Source organism: Pristiophorus japonicus, chromosome 7 (assembly GCF_044704955.1).
Source record: "Pristiophorus japonicus isolate sPriJap1 chromosome 7, sPriJap1.hap1, whole genome shotgun sequence".
NCBI classification, from domain to species: Eukaryota; Metazoa; Chordata; class Chondrichthyes; family Pristiophoridae; genus Pristiophorus; species Pristiophorus japonicus.
Genome location: NC_091983.1, coordinates 12927314 through 12947601, shown reverse-complemented (window position 1 = coordinate 12947601; position 20288 = coordinate 12927314). Strand labels below are relative to the sequence as shown.

Genomic DNA, 20288 nt, shown 5'->3' with positions numbered 1-20288 from the left:
GTTCCGAGTAGAGCGTTGCTTTGGGAGTCTTGTGTCAGGCATGCGAACAATGTGGCCCGCCCAACGGAGCTGGTCGAGTGTGGTTAGTGCTTCGATGCTGGGGATGTTGGCCTGATTGAGGACACGAACGTTGGTGCGTCTGTCCTCTCAGGAGATTTGCAGGATCTTCCGGAGTCATCGTTGGTGGTCTTTCTCCAGTGATTTGAGGTGTCTACTGTATATGGTCCACGTCTCTGAGCCATACAGGGGGGGCAGGTATCACTACAGCCCTGTAGCCCATAGCTTGGTGCCAGATTTGAGGGCCAGATCTTTGAACACTCTCTTCCTCAGGCAGCCTTTTAATTGGTTGCTAACAGCCAATGCTGGCCTCTGGTGGGCCAATTGAAGTCAGACACCTGGAAAGGTCCCAGAACGTCGGCCTGGGTGTTTTGCTCTTTTTCTTGATCACTTCATTCTCGGGATGTGGGCATTGTTGGCAAGGCCAGCATTTATTGCCCATCCATAGTTGCCCTGAGAAGGTGGTGGTGAGCCCCCTTCCTGAATTGCTGCAGTCCTTGTCGTGCTAGAATGGGTAATAAATTCCAGGAGTTTGACCCAGTGCCGATATATGTCCAAGTTCTTTATGGCCCAATGGTCTTTAACCATTTCTAACAAAGAATTTGTGGGGTGGGGGGGGCATAATTTATTTTCCTTTCAGTAAAGTCCTGTCACATTTACTGGTACCTGTAATCTCTCTCTGATCCTAGTTGGAGTGGAACAGTTTTCTTAGCGATATAGATGCCAGATTAAAGCACAACTGTGTCCAGACTCAGTTGACGCTGGGAACAGAGGTTCCTGGAGGCATGACATTCACCGATGCAAGAAGCGGGAGGTAAGTGATCTTACTTACTCTGGGAATGCTGCGAGATACAAATCCCCGGATATACAGCGGGAAAACCCAGCAATTAAACACCTAATGACCACTTTGCTAACTCGCCTGCTTTAATAACTTGCAAATCTAATACCTGCCTATCTCTCGCCTAACGAGGTCCAAACTTTGATAATAGCACGAGAACAATCAAGGGGAGAATTGGCCATGTCAACTCATGTTGACATGCATCTCTCCGTTCTCCCAACTCTCCCATTAAAGCCCATCTCTTCAGTCCCCCAATTCTCCCCCAACTCCCATTGGTCCATCTCTTCACTCCCTAACTCTCCCATTGGTCCATCTCTTCACTCCCCAACTCTCCCATTGGTCCATCTCTTCACTCCCCAACTCTCCCATTGGTCCATCTCTTCACTCCCCAACCCTCCCATTGGTCCATCTCTTCACTCCCCAACCCTCCCATTGGTCCATCTCTTCACTCCCCAACCTTCCCATTGGTCCATCCCTTCAGTTCACAACTCTCCTATTGATGTCCACCTCTTCAGTCCCCCAACTCTCCTGTTAATGTCCACCTCTTCAGTCCCCAAGTTTCCCATTGGTCCATCTCTTCAGTTCCCAACTCTCCTATTGATGTCCACCTCTTCAGTCCCCCAACTCTCCTATTGATGTCCACCTCTTCAGTCCCCAAGTTTCCCATTGGTCCATCTCTTCAGTTCCCAACTCTCCTATTGATGTCCACCTCTTCAGTCCCCCAACTCTCCTATTGATGTCCACCTCTTCAGTCCCCAAGTTTCCCATTGGTCCATCTCTTCAGTTCCCAACTCTCCTATTGATGTCCACCTCTTCAGTCCCCAACTCTCCCATTGGTCCATCTCTTCAGTCCCCAACTCTCCCATTGGTCCATCTCTTCAGTCCCCCAACTCTCCTATTGATCCATCTCTTCACTCCCCAACTCTCCCATTGGTCCATCTCTTCAGTCCCCCAACTCTCCCATTCAAGCCAATCAGTTTTTAAATGCAAGTTCTTTCTTATAAAGTTATTCCCCACCGAGTACAGTAAGGAGGAACTCCGTGTTTATCAGATGAAAGCGGGCAGGTTAGAAACCTGGCTTCTCCTTGTTTTGCTTTCCATTTCAGAGAAGTTCAACTCGAAGAGTTCCTCCAGGGTCCGGAGAAGCTGCTGCTGGTCTTGCTGAGGCATTTTGCCTGACTACCGTGACGAGATCACCTGGCACAGCTTCAGAAGAATCAGGTACAATCCCCACCTCTTACAGCATCCACGTGTAAAGCATAAATAGCGCAATCCGTGTTAAGTGCACCGGCTATTTCGGGCAGAGGCAGGCATTCAGTGAGCAGATCGCATCTGATCACAGTGCAGTTACCTCATATATTTCATCCCCTCTAAACCTCTCCGCCTCTCCAACTCTCAATCTTTAAGACCTTCTTTGGGCCTTTACTCATTGGAATTCAGAAGAATGGGAGGTGATCTTATCGAAACGTATTAGATTATGAGGGGGCTTGACAAGGTGGATGCAGAGAGGATGTTTCCACTGATAGGGGACACTAGAACTAGGGGGCATGATCTTAGAATAAGGGGCCGCCCATTTAAAACTAAGTTGAGGAGAAATTTCTTCTTTGAGGGTTGTGAATCTGCCTCAGAGAGCTGTGGAAGCTGGGACACTTAATAAATTTAAGCCAGAAATAGACAGTTTCTTAAACGATTAGGGAATAAGGAGATATGGGGAGCGGGCGGGGAAGTGGAGCTGAGTCCATGATCGGATCAGCCATGATCTTATTGAATGGCGGAGCAGGCTCGAGGGGCCGTATGGCCTACTCCTGCTCCTATTTCTTATGTAAAGCCTACCTCTTTGACCAAGCCTGTCCTAATATCTCCTTATGTGGCTTGGCAGCGAGTTTTGTCTGGTAACACTCCAATGCGCTATATAAATGCAAGTTGTTGTTGAATGAGAAGCCCTACTAATTGCCGTTTTTGATGTGTTTGGTACAGAGCCGTCTTGACGCTGTGCCGCTGAAGGTCGTGGTGATCTCTTTCGGCTGTCGGGAAGGGGCTGTACAGTGGCTTCAAGAGACCAAGTGTCCTTACGACATGTTGCTGGATCCCAGTCGCCAGGTGCTTTACTTTTTTTAAGTGTCTTCAACAGTTTCCAAAGTAAAGAAGGTGATCCCAACTGGGGTACGATAAAATGGTACAGCCCAGAAAGAGGCCCTTCGGCCCATCGTGGCCGTGCCGACTCTTTGAAAGAGCGATCAAATTAGACCCACTCCCCTGCCCTGCAAATTGCTCCAATTCAAATATTTACCCAATTCTTTTCGAAAGTTACTATTGAATCTGCCTCCACCGCCCTTTCAGGCAGCGCGTTCCTGATCAGCATAACTCGCTATATAAAAAAAAATTCTCCTGACCACCTCCACTGGTTCTTTTACCAATTACTTTAACTCTGTGTCCTCTGGTTACCGACCCTCCTGTCAGTGGAAACAGTTTATCCTTATTTACTCTTATCAAAACCCTTCATAATTTAAATTTCCCCCTTAACCTTCTCTGCTCTAAGGAGAACAATACCAGTTTATCCAGTCTCCACAGAACTGAAGTCCCTCATCCCTGGTGAATACGTTAATATTCCATTAGTGATTCATTCTATTTGACTCTCACTTTGAAATAGAAACATAGAAATTTACAGCGCAGAAGGAGGTCATCTCGGCCCATCGTGTCCGCGCCGGCCGACAAAGAGCCGCACGGCCCTCGGTCAGCAGCCCTGAAGGTTACATATAAACCTATGAACAATGACGGAAGGGCAAAGAGCACCCAGCCCAACCAGTCCGCCTCACACAACTGCGACACCCCTTATACTGAAACCTTCTGCACTCCACCCCAACCGGAGCCGTGTGATCTCCTGGGAGAGGCCAAAAAACAGATAAAAACCCAGGCCAATTGGGAGAAAAAAATCTGGGAAAATTCCTCTCCAATCCATCCAGGTAATCGAAACTAGTCCAGGAGATCACCCTGGCCGTATTCGATTCCCTGCAGTTCTTACCATCATATCTGTGCCAGCCAACAAGAGGTTATCCAGTCTAATCCCACTTACCAGCTCTAGGTCCGTAACCCTGCAGGTTACGGCACTTCAAATGCCCATCCAAACACCTTTTAAATGTAGTGAGGGTTTCTGCATCCACCACCCTTCCAGGAAGTGAGCTCAAGACCCCCACAACTCTCTGTGTGAAGAAGCTTCCCCTCAAATCCCCTCTGAACCTTCCACCAACTACCTTAAAACTATGCCCCTTCCACAAAGGGAAATAGGCCCTTGCTATCCACTGTATCCAGGTCCCTCAAAATGTTATACCTCTCAATGAAGTCTCCTATCAACCTCCTCTGTTCCAATGAGAACAAACCCAGCCTATCCAATCTGTCCTTATAGCTAAGATTCTCCATTCCAGGCAGCATTCTAGTAAATCTCCTTTGCACCCTCTCCAGTGCAATCACGTCCTTCCTATAATATGGCGACCAGAACTGCCCGCAGTATTCCAGCTGTGGCCTAACCAGAGTATTATATTCTATGCCCCGGCCAATAAAGGCAAGCATTCCGTATGCCTTCTTAACCACCTTATCCACTTGGCCTGCTACCTTCAGGGATCTGTGAACAAGCACTCCAAGGTCCCTTTGTTCATCTACACTTCTAAGTGGTATACTGTTTGTTGTGTTTACCCTTTCCTTATTAGTCCTCCCTAAGTGCATCACCTTACACTTCTCTAAATTAAATTCCATTTGCCACTGCTCTGCCCACCTGACCAGTAGATTGATATCCTCCTGCAGCCCATGACTTTCCTCTTCATTATCAACCACAGCCAATTTTAGTGTCATCTGCAAACTTCTTAATCATACTTCCTATATTCAAATCTAAATCGTTGATATATACCAGAAAAAGCAAGGGACCCAGTACTGAGCCCTGCGGAACCCCACTGGAAACATCCTTCCAGTCACAAAAACATCCATCAATCATTACCCTTTGCTTACTCCCTCTAAGCCAATTTTGCATCCAACTTGCCACTTTGCCTTGGATCCCATGGGCTTTAACCTTCGTGACCAGTCTACCACGTGGGACCTTATCAAAAGCTTTGCCAAAGTCCATATACACTACATCGTATGCACTACCCTCATCGACCCTCCTGGTCACCTCAAAAAATTAAATCTGGTTAGTCAAACACACTCTTCCCTTAGCAAATTCGTGTTGAATGTCCCTAATTAATTGTTGCCTTTCTAAATGTAGATTTATCCTGTCTTTTAGGATTTTTTCCAATAATTTCCCCACCACTGAGGTTAGGCTGACAGGCCTGTAATTACTCGGCCTATCCCTTTCTCCCTTCTTAAACAAGGGTACCACATTAGCAGTCCTCCTCTGGCACCATGCCCAAATCCAAAGAGAACTGGAAAATGATGGTCAAGGCCTTTGCTATTTCCTCTTTTACTTCGCTCAACAGCCTGAGATGCATTTCATTCGGGCCTGGAGACTCATCTACTTTCAAAGCTGCTAAACCCCTTAATACCTCCTCTCTCACTGTTTATTTCATCCAGAATATCACACTCCTCCTCGATAGCAGTATCTGCATTACCCCTTTCCTTTGTGAAAACAGATGCAAAGTATTTGTTAACAACCATACCAACATCTTCCGCCTCCACACAGAGATTTCCTTCATAGTCTCTAATAGGCCCTACCCTTTCTTTAGTTATCCTCATGCTCTTAATATATTTATAGAACATCTTTGGGTTTTCCTTAATTTTACTTGCCAAGAATTTTTCATGCTCTCTCTTAGCATTCCTAATATCTTTTTTAATTTTAGCTCTAAACTTTCTATTTTCCTCCAAAGATTCTACAGTATTTAGCTGTCGGTATATGACATAAGCTTCCCTTTTTTTCTTTATCCTCCCCTGTAAGTCCCTAGACATCTACACTTGTTATTCCCACCCTTTTCTTTGAGGGCACATGTTTGGCCTGAGCCCTCTGGATCTCCTCCTTGAATGCCTCCCACTGTTCTGACACTGATTTACCCACAAATAGCTGTTTCCAGTCCACTGTGTGGATTTTGATATTGTGCTAACTTTGTTTTGTATTAACCAAACTGAAGCATGTTTCTATCATCAGTAATGGGGAAATGCTAGAATCTATTATTAAGGAAGTGATAACAGGGCTCTTAGAAAATCGTAATATGATTAGGCAGAGTCAATATGGATTTATGAAAGGGAAATTGTGTTTGACAAGTCTGTCGAGCAGGGTAGATAAGGGGAAACCAGTAGATGTAGTATATTTGGATTTCCAAAACGCATTCGGTAAGGTCCACAGAATTAGGACTCATGGGGTTGGGGGTAATATATTAGCATGGATAGAGGATTGATTAACGGACAGAAAACAGGGTTGGCAGGCTGTAACTAGTGAGGTGCCGCAAGCCTCAGCTATTCACCATCTATATCAATGATTTGGATGAGGGGACCAAATGTAATATATCCAAGTTTGCTGATGATAAAAAGCGAGGTGGGAAAATAAGCTGTGAGGAAGATGCAGAGTCTGCAGAGAGATATAGGCAGGTTAAGTGAGTGGGCAACCAATCACTGCGTAAAGTTTCTCCTCGTGTCGCCTTTGGTTCTTCTGCCAATCACCTTAAATCTGTGTCCTCTGGGTCTCGACCCTTCTGTCAATGGGAACGGTTTCTCTATATCCACTCAGACACCATGATTTTGAACATCTCTATCAGATCACTTCTCTGCTTTTCACCCCTGGGCTCCTATTGATTTACACGGTTACTGCATTCCAGACAGAGCAAAAGTATTCCGGTTTTATGGCGTCCTATTTGACCCTGAGCTGAGCTTCCGATCCCATATCCGTTCCATCACCTATTTCTACCTCCGTAACATCGCCTGACTCTGCCCCTGCCTCATCTGCTGCTGAAATGCTTATCCATGCCTTGGTTACCTCCAGACTCAACCATTCCAACGCACTCCTGGCTGGCCTCCCATCTCCCACCCTCATAAACTTAAGCGCATCCAAAACTCTGCTGCCTGTATCCTAACTCGCACCAAGTCCTGTTCACCCATCACTCCTGTGCTCGCTGACGTACATTAGCTCCTGCTTAAGCAAAGCTTCGGATTCACAGTTCTCATCCTTGTGTTCAGTGCCCTCCGTGGCTATTTAAAGACAAGCTTGTTGGTCCACTTTAGCTCCCTTTAGTGCTGTGCCGTCGCGTCCCACAGTGATCCTTTATCACGTAACAAATTGTTCAGTAGTTGCACCACTCTCCCATGAGGTACTGGGGCATACAGAAACGCAAGGTTCCCGAACAGAGCCCTGGTCTCGGCTGTGAGCTGATCCTAAGGAGAGGTTAAGAGGAGATTTGATAGAGGCCTTCAGAATCATGAATATTTTGATAGAGTAAACAGAGAAATTTCTTTCGAGTGGCAGGAGGGTCGGTAACCAACGGACACAGATTTAAGGTAATTGGAAAACCCAGGTGGGGAGATGAGAATTTTTGTTCATGCAGCGAGTTGTTGTGATCTGGAATGCGCTGCCTGAAAGGGCGGTGAGAGCAGATTCAATAGTAACTTTCAAACGGGGAATTGGATAAACACTTGAAAAGGGAAAATTCACAGGGCTATAGGGAAAGAGCAGGGGGAATGGGAGTAACTGGATAGCTCTTTCAAAGAGCTGGCATCCTTCTATGCTGTATGATTCTACTGAAGCCAGGACGATGGGTTGAGAATCACGGCTACTGCCCTCCAACACCCTTTCACCAGGAGCAGCGGTTACAACAGTGGTGGGCAAAATACGGCCCACAGGCTGAATCCAGTCTTTCAGTCCATTCTATCCAGTCTGCTGAACCGGAGCTCGAGCTGCACATGAGTCTGAGTCGAGACATGGCCGCTCCTCTCAGTGACTCTCTTACTGCTGCATCTTTCCTCTCCCGGTACCCAGAGTACGACGGCAGGGGGGTTCTTATCGCCGTCTTAGACATGGGAGTGGATCCTGGGGCACAAAGACTCCGGGTAATGGCACTGATTGTAGTTCAGGCTGTGCGAAGCCTCGGGCTCCCGTATTCAGCGCACTAAACAGAGACCACCTCTCGTATCGGAGGATCTGCAGTCTCGAGACCCTCTGCCAAACAGCCACGTAGACTTTCAGTACAACATATAATCAATTGATCTATCATTTCATTCATTTAGTATCGCAAGGTTTTACTCCTTAGTGCTATGTGTGTGCGCTCGGTCTGTGCAGCAGAGCAGGTCTCCAGTCGCTCTGGTTAACCCTTGCCACTGCACCAAGACCTATCTCTGTCGAGCCCATGTGGTGGCTGATGTGCAACGGTCACCACACGTTAAAAAAATCCACACACAGGCATCTTTCACCCCCTCAACTGGAGTTCAGGACTGGAACCCTTCATTGAAACATCTGTGAACTCATGGAAGCAAGTCATCCTCGTTCGAGGGACCACCTATGATGATGACAAAGTAGCACTTTCATGTGCAATTATTAAAGGTTGTATAAATGATGTTATCCTTGATTGTGCCTTATACCGTGTTTAGAATTGCCAGTGGAAGCAGAATCAATCTCTCATTTTCCATTATACAACCGTTAAAAAATTGCACATGAGCATGCTACTTTGATGCTTTTGAAGCCTCGCTAAGAATGAATTTAGACCTTTTGGAATAAACAGATTGTGCACATTTCATTGTGACTCGTAAACCTGTATCATGTTCGTCAACATGGTAATAAGTGTTATTATTAAGTGTGGAAACGATGTGAAGGGTTCTTTATACAATAAATGCCGTAACACAGTTCAGTTTATGTGTGCAGCATTGTTCCCTCAAATTAATGTTGTGCGCAGTCCCTTTAAATGAGCTGCGCAGTATCTCTTCCAGCACTCGGAGCTGGTGAGCGGCCTGCGTGGACCTTGCCATTGGTGCACGATCGCACACCTTCGGGGGAACTCAACAGTTCACCAAAACTTGTTAAGCGGCTCTCCAGCCCAAATAATTGCCCACTCCTGGGTTACAGGTTTGCAGAAAGGGGTAGGGAGAATGACGTACTGCGGTTGGGATTTCTGCTGACAACTGCTCCCCTCGCACACTATTCAAATGTCATCATCATCATCATCATCATCGTAGGCAGCCCCTCGGGATCGAGGAAGACTTGCTTCCACTCTTAACATGAGTCCTTAGGTGGCTGAACAGTCCAATACGAGAGCCACAGTCCCTGTCACAGGTGGGACAGATAGTCGTTGAGGGAAGGGGAGGGTGGGACAAGTTTACCGCACGCTCCTTCCGCTGCCTGCGCTTGTTTTCTGCACGCTCTCGGCGACGAGACTCGAGGAGCCCAGCGCCCTCCCGGATGCACTTCCTCCACTTAGGGCGCTCTTAGGGCAGAGGAAACGTTACAAGGACATCCTCAAAGCCTCCCTGATAAAGTGCGACATCCCCACCGACACCTGGGAGTCCCTGGCCAAAGATTCAAATGTAGCGTTAAATCTAAACGTGCCATTAGATTACTAAACCAGTTGAGAATTTTCTCCTCGCATTCCCTGCACCTGATCTTGCCTGATCCGAATTAATTCAGGATTCCAAGAAAGGATCAGGAAAGGCAAGAGTTTAAAGCCCACCAGCCAGGGGACTGATTGGTAACGCCCAGGTTTGACATGGTGGTGCCCCGCCCAATATAGAGCCCACCTGATTTACATTCCACCAGCTTATCTGGTGCAGAAGACAACACAATAACTTGCATTTATACAGTGCCTTTCATGTCGTATAAACGTCCCAAGGTGTTTCACAGGAACGTATTCAGACAAAATTTGACCACCGAGCCACACAAGGAAATATTAGGACAGGTGACAAAAAGCTTGGTCAAAGAGAGAGGTTTTAAGGAGGGTCCTAAAGGAGGAGAGGTGTGGAGGGAAGGAATTCCAGAGCTTAGGACCTATACGGCTGAAGGTGGAGTGAAGGAAATGAGGGTCGCACCGCAGGCCTGACTTGGAGGAGTGCGGCGATCTTGGAGGGGTGTAGGGCTGGAGGAGGTTACAGTGATAGAGAGGGAGCGAAGCCATGGAGAGACTTGAACAGGAGAATGAGGATTTCTAAGTCGAGGTGTTGAACTGGGAGCCAGTGTAGGTCAGCGAGCTCAGGGGTCAAACATCTACCCCACTGGGTCCTGCAGGGTTCTAGTAATGCTTGAATCGTGCCTGTTTCTTTTGCAGTTATACCATGCGTTTGGTTTGGGAGTATCCATTGAAAAGGTCTGGAATGTCGACGTACTTTCCTACTACGCTGAGCAAATAGTCAGCAATCGCTCCATACCAAAGCAATTTGAAAATATTCTGGATGACCCTCACCAGGTGAGCTAAGAGGTACCTGTAAAGTAACGGGTCCACATCACTTAGCTGAATGTCCAGTACCTCCAGTATTCCAAAATGGTGCCATGGATTGTAGCCGTTTGCCAAGATCTTTCTTTCTGATCCTTCCTCCATTACTACTCCCACTTGTGGTCAACTGCGATTGATAATCATTGGAAATTGAGTGAGCAAAATATCTCACTGTAGTGAGCTCCTCGTGCTCCCAGTCATTTGCTATGAATGTAAGTGTCAGTCTTAGCCTCAATCAGCAGCACTCTCGCCTGAGTCAGAAGGTCATGGGTACAAGTCTCACTCCAGAGACTCCAGGCTGACACTCCCAGTACGGTGCTGAGGGGGTGTTGCACTGTCTGAGGTGCCGTCTTTCACATGAGGCGTTAAACTCAGGTGGACATAAAAGATCCCGTGGCACTATTTCGAAGAAGAGCAGGGGAGTTTCCCCAGGTGTCCTGGCCAATATTTTTTTTCTCCCTCAACATCACAAACAGATTTATCAGGTCAATATCATGCTGTTTGTGGGAGCTTGCTGTGCACAGATTGGCTGCCATTTTTACTATATTACAACAGTGACTACACTTCAAAAGTACTTCATTGGTTGTAAAGCATTTTGGGCCATCCTGAGGATGTGCAAGGCACTGCAGAGAGGCCAGCCTTTTCCTTTCTCTTGTAACATTAAAAAAAAGTGTGAAACATAATCATTTAGTTTACATTTTTTTAAAATCCCATTATCTGTAAAGATATATATTCTCTTTCTTAGTATATTACTTAAATACACAGAGCAACTTTTATCTGTCACCAGGTCATCTCTTTAATATTTTAACTGAATTTCTTGCTACATATGATTGTATACAGCGAAGGTTGAGGGGAAATGTACGATAAGTGTTCAAATACATGAGGGGTTTCGAAAAGGTAAATGAGGAAAAGCTGTTTCTACTGGCAGATGGGTCAGTAACCAGAGGACGCGGAGTTAGGATAATCTGACTTGACTTCAAAAGTACTTAATTGTAAAGCACTTTGGGACATCCTGAAGTGGTGAAAAAAGAAAGACTTGCATTTCTATAGCGCCTTTCTCAACCATCGGACTTCTCAAAGCTTTACAGCCAGTGAAGTACTTTGGGAGTGCAGTCACTGTTGTAATGTGGAAAACGCAGCAGCCAACTTGCGCACAGCAAGCTCCCACAAACAGCAATGTGATAATGACCAGATAATGTTTTTTTTTTGGTTAGGTTGATTGAGGGATAAATATTGACCAGGACACCGGGGATAACTCCCCTGCTCTTCTTCAAAATAGTGCCATGGGATCTTTTATATCCACCCGAGAGGGCAGCCAGGTCCTCAGTTTAACATCTCACCTGCACTGTGACTCCGGGAGGAGCTCCTCGGCCACGGGAAGAAGACGGTTGAGGAGAACTCTAGCAACGACTTTCCCAGTGGCTGATAGCGGGGAGATTCCTCTGTAGTAGTGCCGCAGTCGGACTTGTGGTGGGCAGCGGAAATGCTACAAGGACGCCCTCGAAGCCTCCCTGATAAAGTGCGACATCCCCACTGACACCTGGGAGTCTCTGGCCCGAGGATGCCCCAAGTGAGGGAAGTGCATCCGGGAGGGCGCTGAGCACCTCGAGTCTCATCGCCGAGAGCATGCAGAAATCAAGCGCAGGCAGCGGAAGGAGCGTGCGGCAAATCTGTCCCACCCACCCTTTCCCTCAACAACTATCTGTCCCACCTGTGACAGGGACTGTGGCTCTCGTATTGGACTGTTCAGCCACCAAAGAACTCACTTCAGGAGTGGAGGCAAGTCTTCCTCGATTCCGAGGGACTGCCTACGATGATGATGATGATGATGATTAACATCTCATGCGAAAGACGGCACCTCCGACACTGCAGCACTCCCTCAGCACTGCAGTGGGAGTGTTGGCCTAGATTTATGTGCTCAAGTTCCTGGAGTGGGACTTGAACCCACAACCTTTTGACACAGAGGAGTGTGTGCCACCCACTGACCCACTGAGCCACGGCTGACACTGTGACACAAATGTATTGTATAAATACAGGATTTTTCTTTTTGATCAGTGCTCGTTTCTAAGGGAGGTTGACTGGCAGAGCCGAGTCTTGACAAAACTCCCCCAAGTTGTAACTAAACCGGATGCGAAGGAGGATTTCATGATTTATTTTTCTTCCCCGACAGCTTGGTGGTGACTTTGGTTTGAATCAACAAAGGACCGTGATCTTCTTCCATCCCAGTAGCAATCCAACTGACAGGCCTGATTTAGCAGAAATACTGCTGGCCATGCAGTAAAGCTGCTCTGACAGAACAGCAAGCAACTGGGAAATAAGAAAATATTTAGTTGGAGAGAGAGTTTTAAGAAGGAATAATCCTGATTCAACATTCCTGCTCTTTTTGCGAAACTAATTCACACAAGACGACAAAGTGATTGACAAATAATTAGCGATAGGTCCAATGTCTTACAGCAGCAAGAGTTGTACCACCTTCAGGGAACTTGTTTGGCGGTGGGGTGGAGTGGTCATGGGGGAGACCACAGATATCCAGGAGAAAATTGTGGGTGAAATGTGATTTGATTCATTCCGAGCTGTTCCATTGGGGAGTGATTTATGGCAGAATTTCCTTGACCAGCGCAGAATCGCATGTCCGTTGTGATCTTCTGTCCCTTTAAACGAATGCCTGGGATGAATCGGAGTGGGAGACCCTCTGATTTTCCTTTTTTGCATAAGCCCCAGCAAAATCTTGTCTTTTTAAAACTACATTTTTTTTAACAGAGCCTGTTGGAATTGCACAGCATCTGAATCGGGAACAGACACGTTAAGCTTCCAGCGGAACTGGCTTGGGAAGTTTAACTACATATGAAATAGGAGCAGGAGTAGGCCATATGGCCCCTCGAGCCTGCTCCGCCATTTAACACGATCATGGCTGATCCAATCATGGACTCAGCTCCACTTCCCCGCCCGCTCCCCATAACCCCTTATTCCCTTATCAGTTAAAAAACTGTCGATCTCTAAAATTGATTCAATGTCCCAGCTTCCACAGCTCCCTGAGGCAGCGAATTCCACAGATTTACAACCCTCTGAGAGAAGAAATTTCTCCTCATCTCTGTTTTAAATGGGCGGCTCCTTATTCTAAGATTATGCCCTCTAGTTCTAGTCTGCCCCATCAGTGGAAACATCCTCTCTGCATCCACCTTGTCAAGCCCCCTCATAATCTTTCGATATTCTTCTGAATTCCAATGAGTAGAGGCCCAACCTACTCAACCTTTCCTCATAAGTCAACCCCCTCATCTCCCGAATCAACTTAGTGAATCTTCTCTGAACTGCCTCCAAAGCAAGTATATCCTTTTGTAAATATGGAAACCAAAACTGCACGCAGTATTCCAGGTGTGGCCTCACGTATAGCTGTAGCAAGACTTCCCTGCTTTTATACTCCATCCCCTTTGCAATAAAGGCCAAGATACCATTGGCCTTCCTGATCACTTGCTGTACCTGCATACTATCCTTTTGTGTTTCATGCACAAGTACCCCCAGGTCCTGCTGTACTGCAGCACTTTGCAATCTTTCTCCATTTAAATAATAACTTGCTCTTTGATTACTAGTTTTACTTTGGCTGCTCTTCCTTGAAATGAAGACAGGAATGTTGTGTTTTTAATGGGATGTGCAGGGGGATGGCGAACTGCTGTTGTGAAAAGGGAGTCGGGTCCCTGCCTGTTTTGTGTGGATGAAGGTAGTGCCATCACTCAGTGTCTGAATGGTACTGCTTGATGTAATTGTAAAACAGGCAGGCGCGTGTCTCTTTTAAAACAGGAAGTGTCATCTTCAAAGTGTACTGGCTGCGAATGTTAACTCAGTGTCCAAATGATGTGCTTTCAAAAAAAAATGGAATAAATTCTGATTTTGTGGAGACTACTGCAGAAAACCAAATGTTTTTTCTGTCATGGTCCTACAAAACTTTGCAGGCGAATCAATAAATAGTTCCTCACATGATGAAAACAAAGTTCTCCTTGATTGTTGCATGCTATTTTTCCCTGGAAGATTGATGTTATAAGGCTCTGTCAGTTCACTGGGTCGTGACACTCTGCTATTTTGGGACCGATGGATGACTCATGCCTCATGACTTAAACTATCGGATGTTTCCACTTTTGGGGGAGTCCGAAATTAGAGGCTGCAAATATATAAGTTCGTCACTAATAAATCCGATAGGAAATTCTGGGGAAACTTCTTTTATTCGGAGAGTGATGAGAATGTGGAATGCACCACAGGGAGTGGTTGGGGGGAATAGTATCGATGCATTTAAGGGGAAACTAGAGAAACACACGAGGGAGAAAGGAATAGAAGGATACGCTGATGGGGTGAGATGAAGAGGGGTGGGAGGAGGCTCGTGTGGAGCATAAACACTGGCATGGACCTGTTGGGCCGAATGGCCTTTTTCTGTGCCGTACATTTTACCTAAACTGCAATGATGCGGCAGTTTTGCTTATTACACAGTTTTAGCAGCAGCTTGGGCCTACCATCTCTCCACAGCTGAGAACCCTTGTTGGAGAAATACCCCCAGCATCAAAGCTCACGGTTAACCTAGGAACAGGAGGAGGCCATTCAGCCCCTTCAGCCTGTTCTGTCATTCAGTGAGATCATGGCTGATCTGTATCCTAACTCCATCCGCCTGCATTGGCTCTATATGCCTTTACACCCTTGGCTAGCAAAAATCTATCACTCTCCGATTTAAAATTCTGAATGGTTAAAAGCACCAGCCCAGTGTGGCATTGAGGGTTGCAGAGCAGCAAGCTCCGAGGTTTGATGCCCGGTCCGTGTTGAGTTGGCTTAGTTCAGGTTGCGATGGGGGCATTGCAGTTACCCTCAGGGCCCTGGTTAGGAAAGGAAGCGAAATCAGTCGGACTTCCCACTCTTCATTACTATCAAGTGATTCCTGCTTCAAAGTGCCCATGAGGATGCCAGCTGAAGATTGAGTTCAACTGTGATAGCCCCCCTCCCCACTTCAGTCAAGTAAGCTGCCAACCTTCACTACCTAGGCTGACACTTGGATATGGAACTGGAGGGAAGCTGGTGTCAGCCGTGGCTCAGTGGATAACTCCCTCTTCTCGTGGGTTCGAGCCCCTTCTCCACAGCCTTGAGCATATAATCTAGGCTGACATTCCCAGTGCAGTACTGCTGGAGTGCTGTGCTGTCTTTTGAGTGAGACCTTAACCGTTTCCCCCTCAGGTATACATAAAAGAGCCCACGATACTATTTGAAGAGGAGCAGGGGAGTTGTCCCCAGTGTCCTGGGCCAATATCTATCCCTCAATCAACATCACTAAGAACAGGTTATCTGGTCATTTATCTCATTTCTGTTTGTGGGATCTTGCTGTGCACAAATGGCTGCCGTGTTTCCCTACAACAGTGACTGCACTTCACTGACGTAAAGCGTCCTGATCTAGTCAAAGGTGCTTTATAAATACAAGCTATTTCTAGCTTTTTTATGTGCTTTTGAAAGGGATCATTTGGCTCTCACACTTCTGTCCTTGGCTGATAGATTAAGTCAGTGTGCAAAACTGTGGCAGATGAATTTCAACACGGGTAAGTGTGAGTACAGCTTTTTCTGCACATTCTCTGGAGGTGCCCTCTCTCTTTGCAGCCTTTGCATGCATAGTCTTTGTTGCGGCACTGGTGGGCCCTGTGGTTTCCTCCACAGCGCCAGCACTGGGCCATCCGGTTTGCCCCATGTGGCGGACTCAGGGCAGCATTCCTGCCTTTCAAAGTGTCCATGCGGTGCACTGCTCTCGCCAGTTTAGAGTCCTGGGTCAGTATTCGCCTGGAGTCGCCGGCCGAAACCATGTGGGCCTGGCTCACTTGAATTGCTTTCTGCAGGGTGACCGTGATGTCAGCCGAGAGCAACTTGTGCAGGAGGCCCTTGTGGCCGATTCCAATGACGAATATGTCCCTTAGTGCTTCATTAAGGTGGTCTCCAAAATCACACGGTGCAGCTAGTCTTCTTAAATGTGCAGCATACTTAGCAATTTCTTGGCCTTCGGGTCGCCGGTAAGTGTAGAACCGGTGCCTGGCTGTGAGGATGCATTCTTTCGGTTTTAGTTGCTCCTGTATAAGTGTTACAAGTTCCTCATAGCTTTTGGTGGTTGTCTTCGCTGGGGCTAGCAAGTCCCTGATGAGACAATGGATGGTGAGCCCACAACTGCTGAGCAGGATGGCCCTGCGTTTGTTCGGTCGTGTAGCCGGTGTGTCCCCATCCAGGTCGTTGGCTATAAAGAAATTTTCCAATCTTTCCACAAAAGCATCCCAATCTTCCCCCTCTGTAAATTGCTGAAAGTTGCTGAGATTCGACATGCTGAGCGTGTAGTTCGTGACCTCATATCCTGTCGCCAGTTGTAGTGTATGTAGGCACCTTTAATAATGACTTCATGAGGGAGGGTATGATACTTAAACTGTGTAGACTGTAGTCCTTTATTTGCAGCTCCTTGAGTCTGGACACCAAGCTGTGAGCTCCCTTTTATACTGGGTTACCTGCAGTGTACAGGGTAAGGGTACATACAGTGTTACAGACTTCACACAACAAACAAGTATGCATATTAATCTGCCTATCTCCAACTTAAATATATTCAATGACCCAGCCTCCACAGCATTATGGGGTAGAGAATTCCAAAGATTTATGACCCTCTGAGAAAAGAAATTCCTCCTCATTTCCATTTTAAATGAGTGATCCCTTATTCTGAAACTATGCCCTCAGTTCTCGATTTCCGCACGAGGGAAAACATCCTCTCCGCATCTACCCTGTCAAGCCCCCTCAGACTCTTGGATGTTTCAATAAGATCACCTCTCATCTAAACTCCAATGAGTATAGGCTCAACCTTTCTTCATACGACATCTCAGAAATCAACCTAGTAAACTTTCTCCGAACTGCCTCCAAAGCAAGTGTATCCCTCCTTAAATAAGGAGACCAAAACTGTACGCAGTACTCCAGGTGTGGTCTCACCAATGCCCTGTTCAGTTGTAGCAGGACTTCCCTACTTTTTATATTTTATCCTCCTTGCAATAAAGGCCAACATTCCATTCGCTGTTATGTATGCAATCAAGGTTCAAACTGAGTACTGTTTAACTAAGTAAGGTACAACCTTGGCTCTGCTTTATTTAGGCCCAAAGTGCCTGACTGTCCAAATGGCTGGCCTTTTATACCTGAGCAGCACCACGTGCGTGCTGCGCAGTGGCCTCCAACAATGACGCCATCTGATGGCTACAAACAGAATGTACATACATGACATTCACTTTCCTGATTACTTGCTGTACCTGCACTCTAACCTTTTGTGTTTCATGTACAAGAACCCCCAGATCTCTCTGTACCGCAGCATTTTGTAATCTTGCTCCATTTAAATAATAATTTGCTTTTTTTATTCTTCCTACCAAAATGGATAACCTCACATTTTCCCACAATATACTCCCATCTGCCAATTTTTTTTCCCACGCAATTTATCTATATCCCTTTACAGATTCTTTGCGTCCTGCTCACAACTTACTTTCCTACCTATCTTTGTATCATCAGCAAATGTTGCTACATTACACTCAGTCCCTTCATCTAAGTCATTAATATAGATTGTAAATGGTTGAAGCCCCAGCACTGATCCCTGTGGCACCCCACTTGTTACAGTTTGCCAACCTGAAAATGACCCATTTATCATGACTCTCTGTTTTCTGTTAGTTAGCCCAATCCTCTATCCATGCTAATATATTACCCTCAACCCTGTGAGCTCTTATCTTGTGCAGTAACCTTTTATGTAGTATCTTATTGAATGCCTTCTGGAAATCCAAATACACCACATCCACTGCTTCCCCTTTATCCACCCTGTTGGTTACATCCTCAAAGAACTTTGTCAAACAGGATTTCCCTTTCATAAAACCATGCTGACTCTGCTTGACTGTATTATGATTTTCTAAATGTCCTGTGACTACTTCCTTAATGACGGACTCCAGCATTTTCCCAACGACAGATGTTAGGCTAACTGGTCTATGGTTTCCTGCTTTCTGTCTCCCTCCTTTTTAAATAGGGGCATTACATCTACAGTTTTCCAGCTGCTGGGACCGCCCCAGAATCCAAGGAATTTTGGTAGATTACAACCAATGCATCCACTATATCTGCAGCCACTTTTAAGACCCTAGGATGCAAGCCATCAGGTTCAGGGGACTTGTCCACCTTTAGTCCCATTAGTTTGCCTAGTACTAGAGATTGTTTTAAGATCCCGCCTCCCAATAGCCCCTTGATTATCAATTATTGGGATGCTTTTAGTGTCTTTTACCCTGAAGACTGATACAAAATATTTGTTCAAAGTCTTTGCCTTTTCCCTGTTTCCCATTATTAATTCCCGGTCTCATCCTCTAAGAGACCAACATTTACTTTAGCTACTCTTCCTTTTTATATCCTGTAGAAGCTCTTACTGTCTGTTTTTATATTTCTTGTTAATTTACTCCCATAAACTATCTGCTCCCTCTTTATTATTATTTTAGTCATCCTTTGCTGGGTTATAAAAAATTCCAATCCTCTGGCCTCCCACTAATCTTCACAACATTGTATGCCTTTGTTTTCAATTTGATACCATCCTTAACTTCCTTAGTTAGCCACGGATGGTTCATCCTTTACTAGAGTCTTTCTTTCTCACTGAAATATATCTTTGCTGAGGGTTATGAAATATCTCCTTAAATGTCTACCATGGCTTATCTACCGTCTTACCCTTTAATCTCTTTTCCCAGTCCACTTTAGCCAACTTTGCCTTCATACATTTGTAATTGCCTTTATTCTAGTTCAGGACACTAGATTGAGACCTAGCTTTCTCACCCTCAAACTGAATTTGAAATTCTAGCATGCTATGATCACTCTTCCCAAGAGGATCCTTTACTATGAGATCATTAATTAATCCTGTCTCATTACACTTTACCAGATCTAAAATAACCTGCTCCCTGGTTGGTTCCACAATATATTGTTCCAAGAAATCATCCCAAATGCACTCTATGAACTCGTCCTCAAGGCTACCTTTGCCAATTTTATTTGTCCAATCAATATGAAGATTAAAATCGCCCATGGTTATTGCTGTACCTTTCTTACAAGCCTCCATTATTTCTTGATTTATACTCTCTGCTACAGTGTAGCTATTGTTAGGGGGTTATAGACTACGCTCACCAGTGACTTTTACTTATTTCTTATCTCCACCCACACTGATTCCACAACTTGATCTTCTGAGCCAATATCATTTTTCCCTCATGATCTCATTCTTTATTAACAGAGCTACCCCACATCCTTTTCCTTTCTGCCTATCCTTACGAAATGGCAAATATCCCTGAATATTCAGTTCACAACCTTGGTCACCTAGCAACCACGTCTCTGCAATGGCTATCAGATCATACCCATTTATTTCTATTTGTGCCGTCAACTCATCTATCTTGTTACGAATGCTGCGTGCATTCAGATAAGGAGCTGTCTTTTTACCATTTTTCCCTACTCTGACCCCACTTTCTGATGCACTCTTACGTTCTGTCCCTTCCTGTCACACTCTGGTTATCATTACCCCCATCGCTTCCCTGCACTAGTGCCTTCTCCTTGGCTTTTTAAATGCCCACCTGATCCCTCCTAACCCTAAATGCACTATTTAGTACAACATAGGAAGTAACCAACAAATTGCCCATAGGTGAAAGCCTCACTCCAGAGACGTGAGCACATAATCTAGGCTGACACTCCGAGTGCAGTATTGGGGGAGTGCGGCATGGTTGGAGGTGCTGTCTTTTGGATTAAACATTAAACTGATGTCCAGTCTGCCTGTTCGCATGGATATAAAAGGTTCCATGTCTTTAGTTGAAGAAGAACAGGGAAGTTCTCCTGGTGTCCTAGTCAACATTTCTTCCTCCACTCACCCTACCCAAAAAGATTAACTAATCTTCTATCTCATTGTGTGGGACCTTGCTGAAGCACAAATTGGCTGTTGTATTTTCTCACTTAACAACAGTGACTACACTTCAAAGATGCTT

At 45.8% G+C, this 20288-nt stretch overlaps 1 protein-coding gene across 2 annotated transcripts in view; it reads left to right on the top strand.

Moving 5' to 3' along the window:
* Positions 1 to 14269, top strand: part of selenol (selenoprotein L) — a 38858-nt gene extending 24589 nt beyond the window's left edge. For both annotated transcript variants that reach the window (XM_070884325.1, XM_070884324.1), the window contains 5 exons: positions 747 to 871; positions 2002 to 2116; positions 2873 to 2995; positions 10114 to 10251; positions 12449 to 14269. In XM_070884325.1, the coding sequence (XP_070740426.1) occupies positions 747 to 871; positions 2002 to 2074 (198 nt within the window). In that variant the 3' untranslated portion in view covers positions 2075 to 2116; positions 2873 to 2995; positions 10114 to 10251; positions 12449 to 14269. The remainder of the gene's footprint in view (positions 1 to 746; positions 872 to 2001; positions 2117 to 2872; positions 2996 to 10113; positions 10252 to 12448) is intronic.
* Positions 14270 to 20288: the final 6019 nt, after the last annotated feature.